The sequence below is a fragment of the Formica exsecta genome, unplaced genomic scaffold, assembly GCF_003651465.1.
Source record: "Formica exsecta isolate Colony F162 unplaced genomic scaffold, ASM365146v1 scaffold258, whole genome shotgun sequence".
In the NCBI taxonomy this organism is placed as follows: Eukaryota; Metazoa; Arthropoda; class Insecta; order Hymenoptera; family Formicidae; genus Formica; species Formica exsecta.
The window spans coordinates 226,805-236,315 of record NW_021849849.1 but is presented as its reverse complement, the minus strand read 5'-3'; the positions used below and the strand labels follow the sequence as shown (position 1 = coordinate 236,315).

Sequence of the window (9,511 nt, the reverse complement as noted above, 5' to 3'; positions counted from 1 at the left end):
ATTTTATATTTTATATATATTATTATTAGTCATTTTATATTTTACATCTGTACATTCTCTTTGCGCCTACGCATCGTAAATTATTCGTTCTCTATGCAAAATTTTTAGATCACAATTCGATCGATAAAAACCATTGTTCTTGCCGTCAAATTGAAGATAAGATATATCTCGTGACGAGACATTGATTCTCTCATCGCGCGATTTACTTTTCGTTTCAAATTTGCAAATCGCTTGCGTAAATTCTAGATAGAAGGTCAAGAACATGTGTGTCGTAATTCTGATTGATCGCGAATCGTATCAATTATTACGTCACGCAATACGTATCGTAAGATCGGAAAGACAAAAATTGATACACGAATTTTCCCGACGCGAGAAACATTGTCAACGATAACGAAACAAAATACTTGTTTTTTTTCTTTTTTTTTCGATTCAAACTTGTGTCATACGCGCTTCAGAAAAAAACGGAATTGCTCTCCTTATAAACAGATAAATTGTGTATCGTTAGTCTGAATCACGACAAGTGCGCGTGATATATGATTCACCTTGATTTGCGATTGAAAGATCGAAGATTTTATATCCGCGCTAATATCCGTCCTTTTGTTCGTGTTACAGTAATGCTGGTTGTTTGGCAAGGAGCTCGCCGTTGCCTGAGTTGCAGCGGGCAACGCACTAATCAGGGCCATCAATTTCACCATCATCGCGAGCTAATCGGCGAGAAGCTCGACCGGTATCATCTCGTTAGATCCAGGTAAGTGCCCTGTTCTTGTCGAGCGGTATTTTTGCCATATCATACCGTTATCTTTACGTAGTCACGCTTGTTATTCCTGACGATTGTTCATAAGTGAGGAAAAATTGCACGATAAAGTTTCAAGAAATGTAAATGTAATATATTTACTTAATATATCGATTATTTATAAAAATTATGGTATATGATAAACTTTAATAAAAATATAATTCTTACTAAAATTTAAAAATATAAAATAATATAAAATCGCTATAGTTCATTAAAAATAATAAGATAGGATAATAAAAGAATACATTATATTATCAACATAAAATTTTATTATCTGCATGTATTTTTTATACAACAAATATTCTCGAGAGATTATTTGCGAAAGAGTCGCGATCGATATAAAATAAAGTCATGCGTTATTTTATTGTTTACGATCGAGGCGCGTGATTGATCGAACTAATTACACTCGATGAGTATTATGCATACGCGGTCTACGTGCATGTAACTCTCGTCGAGAGTGTTGGTACGCGTCTTATGTCAACGGACAAAGACAAATAATTCTCCATTCTCGTTGACCTGACCCCGCTTTAATCGCGAGGAGCGTGTGAGAGGAAAAGTTTCCATTGGTGAAATACCTACGGTATTTTGCACGTCTCTCAGAACTTGTTTCGCGAGATTCTTTACCGCCGGCAAATTTTTTGAGTCATCGGAAGAAGCGTCAAAATGAATAATCGACGGAAAAGCACATTGAAATGAATAATTGGTAAAGTCCTGTCTAATTACTTTGTATAATATAAAATTTTCAACAAAATTAATCATTGAAAAAATTAATTTCTGATATTAATAATTTATTTCTTTGTCCTTGAAAATGTTCGAGATATGGTATCATCTTTTGTAAGGATACCTGATCGTTTTACAGCTTAGTTTTACAATTCCTATCTTTTGCGGTTATTTTTAATTTATTTATACCATCGAAGTCACGTAGAGCGCGAACCTTCTTTCTTTCTTGCATTCGTGAGAATTGATTGTCGGAAAGCACACGTGGATCGTCGGTGGTATCGGGTCGGATTCATTGTGTCACATAGCAAGTTCTTGTTTTCAGTCTCGGCAGCCTTAACGATAAATTCGTGATAGAATGTCTATTATGTATCAGACACGTGCATGAAGAATACGCGGGGGCATTCACGCCACGCGACCACGCGTTGTATAACATGCTTTGCGAGCAGATCTTTCTTCGGTTGTATGCATTTTTTGAGAAAATGCACACGTGCACTCTGTAAGCACTTGTATATCGGGGTTTCAATCAATCTTCTACTGTCGTGTTATCGTGCCCAATATATATGTATATAAGTGATATATTTTTTCACGACAAATGTGCCGAAGTTGGTCTATGAACGATATTTTAAATAAAGGAGAAGTAAATGAAATTCGAATAATTTTGGCGGGAATAAACTAATCTATTTCCGCGAATATCCAATAATCTCATGTTAATATCGCGTTTATTGACGTATGATCGACATTTACGATTGATATTTCTGCGATAGCGATGCGATAACAAATTGCTATTAATGAAGAATCTCGTCTAAACTCGCGCGTTAATCACAGTAGCTTTTAATTAATTACAATCCGATTGACGATAAAACCTCGCGCGCCACTAATCTATTTCTTTCTCATTAGACAAATCACATGTACAAACGCGTATAGAGTAACTAATGCGTTAACGAGTATAAATGACGAGACTACGTCGGCCTTCACTTCGATCGTCGGCTTAGCAAAGCAGCAAGAAATATTCGCGGTCACGTGATAATTGCCGACGAGAGTGGCCGATGATTATAAGGCACTCGATTGACGTTCCAGAGCGTCAGTCGGCTACCGAACATTCGCGCGTCGACGTCTCTCATGCAAATCGCAAAACGTGTCGCATCGCCATAATATACAGGGTACTATCTTCGAATTGAATTTCGCACGTTTGCGCGTTTCTCCGCGATCTCCGCTGACACCGCTATCGTACACCAGTTCCCGAAATTGCGGTCGAATCGCGCCAAGACACACTTGTTACGTTCGACAAGAAATATCGAGTGAGAAAGATCGTTTTTTGAAATCAAAATCGAAATTTTTATTTCGTTGAAGACAAAATATATTTTAGAGACTTGCGTGAATCATACTTTCCCCTGAGCGTGATTCGTGTGAAAGAAAGAAAATTAAAGACTTTTGTTAAATTAGTGCATTGTGTGTGCGTTGAATCTCGCGGACGGCAAACATTTGTGTGAAAAAAGTGCCTTCAACTTTTCGAATTCGTACTTACGTCGAATTCATTATCTTGCGTGTAGTGTCTTGATTAAGGACGCAACGGAGAGGAATCGAAGGCTTCTCATACGGTACGTACAAGGTTCTCGATTGATTGATAAGTAACGGGTTATCTGTCGGAAATGCTCCTGACAGCGATTTTAATTGTCCTTGCTTCGCGATAAATACTTCCGCTGCAAAAATGCTTGAATATTTTCTCATGCAGCTTTTAAATTTTTACTGGCAATTAATGATAACGCTATCTGTCGGATAAAGACGATAGCGATCATGTAAGAATTTCAATTCCTGTGTGAACGAGCGATATTTTTAAAACACTCCTTATACAGGGGTGCGGTTAGAAATTAATTGCGTGTGGTTAGTAATTAATCAACATGATTTTATGGGTAGCGAAAGTTCTCAGTTTCCTTCTCAGCTGTTTTTCATTTCGCTCGAAAATGTATGTTTAGTATTCGCGTTAATAATCACTGCGATTTTTGTTTAAACGGCATAATATACTATCTTTTTTATAATATTTCATAACTTTGGTCTACAAACATACATATGTAGACACGCATTGTTAAAAAATATTTCTTAAAAAAGAAATGAAGAATACAATAGCATTGTTAAAAAATAATATAAATCCTAAAATAAAATTGATGAAAAATAAAGGAGATTATCGATGAGATGATCTTAATATTGTACTCATTCGTTATAATAACATTTTGTAAATTTGAAATTTACAACAAAGTCGTAATGATCGTATTAGGATGCATAGCGTATTTCTGCGGTTAACCGAATATAATACACGAGAATGATTTTTCCGTGAAGCTTATTTGCAATTATTACGGTGTATGATCTATTACACGGTAATAATTGCAAATAAGTGGATTGTCATATAAATAAGCGGATTTTGCTTATTTATACGATAAGAATTGACAGCTGATTTCAAGAAATAATCCACGCGATTTTATTATCTAAAACAATAAAAAATATATAAAACAATAAAATGTACAGGACATGCACGTTAAAATAAAAAAATACTGTAAAAGTTAACGAAATCATATAATAGATACGAGAGAATCTGAAGCCAAAGGTTAAAAGTTATGTTTCTTATTGTTAGACGTAACTGAATGATCCGAGCACATGCTACGGTCCTCGTATTCCTTCGTCGAACTTCGTCGCATAACCATATGTTGACCAATAGACGAATGATGAACCCATATCTTGATCATATGCTTGAGAGACAATTCAGTTCATTTCGGGTTGCCATTGATTGTAAAATAGATTAAGGGCGATATCCTAGAGCTAGGACATTTTCTTCGCTCCTCAATTTTTTTCATTATCTTAATGCTCATTCTATCTTTTCTTACTTTTCGTATATCTCTTTCGAATTATCAGAACACTCTTTTAGACGGTTCGTTTTTGTCATCAGTAAATCCATAGATAGCATTATTTTTTCTTCTAGAGCCGGTTTTTTCTAACGTTAGCTTTAGATGATTTCATGACGAAGACAGAAAAATCTATATATTATATTGATAATTTTTTTTCGCGATGTGTAGATATATACGTTTTTGAAAAAAAAAAATATATATATATATATGTCGTATATATTTTATCTCTTAAAAATTTTTTGTATTTATAATATATTATACGTACAAAATTATAAATAAAATTCTCTGTGCTAAGTTTTGTCGTGAAAAGATTATTTAAAGTAGGCTTTAATCGGTTACAAAAAATTTTATATTAAGTATATCACAATCATTTTTTTTATATATATATAAAAAGATGTTCATTTTTTGGGACATGAAGGAGAAGAGAAAGAGAAATTCATTAAATTTTTTTGTTTTTGCTCTTTTTTCCAATCATGACGGTTTTATTATTTTTTTATGAGCATATATTATATCACCAATAAACATATCTTGAGACTAAATAAATACTCATAATTGCGCACCTATATTGCGGTTCGACTCATTTATTTTGGCGAAATTGACTCTAAATTTATTGAAGTTTAAAATAATCTACAAATAATTTACAAAAATCTGATATTCCATTTATAATACCATTAAATTTTTAAAATGTTTCGTCTTTCGTCAAACCTTTGTCCCTAAACTGAAATTTAACTTGCACGTTTTCGTGCTGAGAAAGCGTCGAGACGATATATCTATCCCTCGAAAGAAAAGAGAAAGAGATGACGAGACGACAGACACATCGATCGAGAATGAAATAGAGAAAGAGAGAGAAAGATTGGTCGAGGTTGTAACATGTGACGGTGAGTGGGATCCGCAGTGCCGGAATAAAAGGCTCGTCGCAGTCATAAATTATAAGAGAAATCTTTCTTTTTTCAAACAAGTATATAACAATGCATAAAAAGAAATTCTGATTGAAAGAATCGCACGTGATATTAATTTGTTTCCGAGATAAAACGAGATCCCCCTTTGCGTCGACTCCGACTCACGGCTCGCCGTATAAATCCGCCGATCCTGATGCGAGCGAGAGAGGGAGACAGACTCGACTTGCGCGAAGGCTCTCTCGGATAACTACTTGCTAGCAGTCACGTACGTAACGCGGTACCAAGCACCTCGCGTGAAATCGACGTTTTCGTTTCTCTTGTCGCAACGGTACGACACGGTTTCGTCATCGATCTTTAACCCGCGAGCGATAGTCTATCGATCTCGTACGCACCGGCCGACGTTCGCCCGTCTACCGCAGTGATAATCGCATAGTGCGCCGATAGTGTGTGATATAATTACAGTGAGAACATCTCTTGCTCTCTTGCCTGCGACTCATTGCACACAGTGGATGCGAAAGGTACGTTCAATTATGAGAAGTCTCGCGTTTACAGACCGAAACGTGTCGCGCATTGACACGTGCTCGCGAAGACTCGTGGAAGCATCTCTTTCAGTATGTCCGTTTCATAAGTGCATGCACGTGCGTATGTATGTGTGCCCCCTGAGGTTTATTCCTTCGCGTGTTACATAATAATCGTGCTAAATGAAATGGGCGACAATTACGTAGTGGAAAGTCATAAAGATAACTGTGTCTAAAATTAATATTTTGTATTAATTGAAAAAAATGTTTTTTATTGAAACATTAAAATGGGAAATATACTCATTAATTTATCAAATATAGATTTATTATGAAATTAGTGAAAATATAAAATATAAGAATCTTAATTTCTGTATTTTTGAAATAATAATTAATTTTATTTGTGTATTTCCACACCATAATTTTTTATTAAATTTTTCGAAATTAAAATCTAAATTATCTAGACTGTACTGCGATTAGAATAGCTATAAACAGCCGCGCGTGTTTCTAGAGATACATATATTTGCTTTACAGATCGCTATTGTATAAAAATCAAGTGCACACAGATCGAAATTATAAATTCGATAATTTGCATTTCGCGCACGCATTTGCGTCGAAGGACAATTTCGTATCATTGTCGCCCGGTGTCCTTTTGACGTTCGAATGTCATTATGCGAAGAACATTAACTCTCGGAAGTGATAGGCGAAGGTTTCGATTTACATTTTGCGTTGCGAGATTAGAAAAAAATGTGGATTATCTTAAAATAATGTTGGATCTCTTACAGTATCGCGAAATACTTGACGCTACTCTTATTAATAGATTAATTTCTAGTTGAGTTACCTAATATATAGCCAGTTTTTATATATATTAGTATCCAACTATGTCACTATTATACGAGTGGAATATTACCATTCTTTATAACGTAAGAACTCATTGAATCAACTCGTATTAGGTGTCAACTAAATCGATGCGTGCGAATGATGTTAATAACACCGCTGGATAACCCGTGAAACACAACGCAAATTAATAATTGCGTAATCTAAATTAGCGAGCGAACAATTTGCATTTTGCGTATTTTTGCCGATTTAATTTGTAACGAAAAAGATTTACGAGCCATTTATAACTATTTTTAAAAATATCAATATTTAAAATATCTCGGATGCCTAATTAAAATTAATATTATAATTGAGATTTTATTTATCTTTGGTATCCGCGCGTGTTTTATTTTGCAATAATTAGGGGAGAGGAGGGGAAAGAAATCGGATATTGTAATATTCTATCTAAAAAATAATGTATACGATAATATAATGCTTGATGTATAATGATCATAAGATGCAATGGTATCGTTCGAAATCCTTTTTTATTTCAAACAGATATTTAAAAAATCTTTACGTGGATGATATTACCCTTTTTGCCATCTTTCATTAGAATGCTACATTTTTCGAAGATTGAAAAAAAAAGTTTATTAGCGACATTGATCGGAGCGATGCGATTGGTCGATCGTGAAACGCGCGATGTGAATGAGCTATACACGGCCCGAAATTAACAGAGTATGCATTTTGCGTGTGTCACAATTGACACGGTGCCAGATTTCATGTCGAAGTAAGTTACAGGGACGAACGGACGATATTTTTAGATTAGGGGAGAGGTTGGTTCAGAGTAACATCTTTCCCAATATATACCGATGGATCGAGCTCTATATATTCTTTTCGCATAGCCAGAAATTTCGATTATTGTCTCTCTCTCTCTTTTTCTTTATCTCTTTCTCGCACGCTTGAATTTCATTCAGCTCGTCAATAGTAAACAACCTACAACAACGTTTTAGATATCCGTGCATGACCTTTTTTCTTTTTTTCTTATCCCATGATTATCAACGCGCGGTTAGATTATTTTTAGTTTTCGATTAGGTCGTAGACAAAGCAAATGATAGCCGCATAAACGCTGCATCAGCAAAAACGGCGATGCTGCTTTAACTGCAACGGGTGTGAAAATGCAATGGCGAATCGCAGTTGTGATATTAATTTGTGCAATCTTTGTATAACGAACTTGTATCAATTATGATAATATGAATGAAATATAATATGAATAAATTTCACCGCTTAGAGTGTTCTCTTATTTCCAGAAATGTGATTCTCTCGTGACAAAAAGTAGAAAGCAAATTAATATCACAATTTTATACTGATTAATATTTTTTTTTTTTTTTTTTTTTTTTGAAGAATCGTAAAATTATTCGTTCTCACGGTTTTATCTTCGCGAATCAAACTCCAATTTCGTCGGTGTCGTATTTTTGGAATGAGCGAGCGGAATGGAATAAGCAAGCGACAGTTAACGGATGTATCGATAATGAGAGGAAAAATCCTCTACTTTAACGCTCTTTTAAACGCGAGTTAATTTATACCCTTGTCTATAATATAATGATAATTTAATATTAATTTATATTGCGCTGCATTTTGGAAACGTTAAGCGATAACGCAAAATCTTATCTTGTGAGATTGCGGTAATTTTCCTTCAAAGTACATATTTATTTTTTGTCAAAGGATCCAGTCGCGGATGATAAAGCCGACCTTCTGACTTTGATCTTGAATATTGCGTTACCAGATAAAATGACACATCTTCGGTTATCATCTCAATGTCAATAATGATAAGAAGTATTCGCGTCATGTTTCGTCGTAATAAACGTCATTGTAATACATACGTCGTAGAGTCTTGCTCGAGATCCACGGGAATTGCGTCTAACATCTCTTTAACAAATCTCTCTCTCTTTCTGAATGGAACGCGATAGCGATAATAAGAGATGCAAGGTGCAAGAAGACGAGCCTTCGTCTAGTCGTTTCACGATTGGACGACACGGTAGGTGTTGGTGGCTAAGTGATTCGCGATTTGTCGTTCAACCGGTCTGACAGGAGGCTCGTCTCAAGCGGTTCTCATTCGCGATAACTTCCGGCGATAAATTCGATCGCCAAATGCGATCGGACACGAATTGACAATAGCATATGTTATAAAAAAGGAGAATTTAAATTTATTGATTGAAGATTATTGAATAAAATAGTATTACTGTATAAAATAGATGATGACACTTTAGGAAGATGTCCAATATATCAAAGCACACGCACACACACACACACACACACACAAGAGCAAGTTACAATGCATTAATTCATGGCATTTAAATAAAACCACGTACAACATTTTTATTGCGCGAAATTATTCAACGAAATTCACTATCGGAAATCTCACTGCTGGCATTAAATCAGCTGATCATTTCGCGTCATCAAAGATAATGATATTCCGTCTATGAATGCAGGAAAATCGTTAAAATTGTGACAATTATCCAATCGTTAAAATTTTCAAATTCACAAGAAAAAGACACAATTCCGCTTAGTAAAGATAAATTTGTAATTTAATCATCTATATGAATTTTTTTAATGACGAATCAACACTTTATTCTAACTTGACACATACCACAAAAAAGTTTTGAGTATATTTTATTTTGCAACTTTTGCAAATCAAGCAAAATATGAAAGAAGAGATTTAAAAATCCAATAGCGTCTATAAAACGTACGACAAACTTTTTATCTTCAGCTGCTAATTCGAATGATATCACAATTTGTTTAAAAACCGATTTCAATTCGTACGGAAAGAATCTATTATTATTAGGATTAAAGCGGCGATTATGAAAAGGAATT

General features: G+C 34.7%; 1 protein-coding gene across 5 annotated transcripts in view; it reads left to right on the top strand.

The window, feature by feature from the left end:
* The window catches only part of LOC115236615 (trehalase), a 42,253-nt gene that overhangs the window by 1,843 nt on the left and 30,899 nt on the right, over positions 1 to 9,511 (top strand). For 2 of the 5 annotated variants that reach the window (XM_029809169.1, XM_029809175.1), the window contains exon 2: positions 613 to 748. In XM_029809169.1, the coding sequence (XP_029665029.1) occupies positions 615 to 748 (134 nt within the window). In that variant the 5' untranslated portion in view covers positions 613 to 614. Of the gene's footprint in view, positions 1 to 612; positions 749 to 2,591; positions 3,112 to 5,545; positions 5,828 to 9,511 lie in introns of those variants that run through there. The other 3 variants (XM_029809174.1, XM_029809173.1, XM_029809170.1) reach the window with 3 other exon arrangements.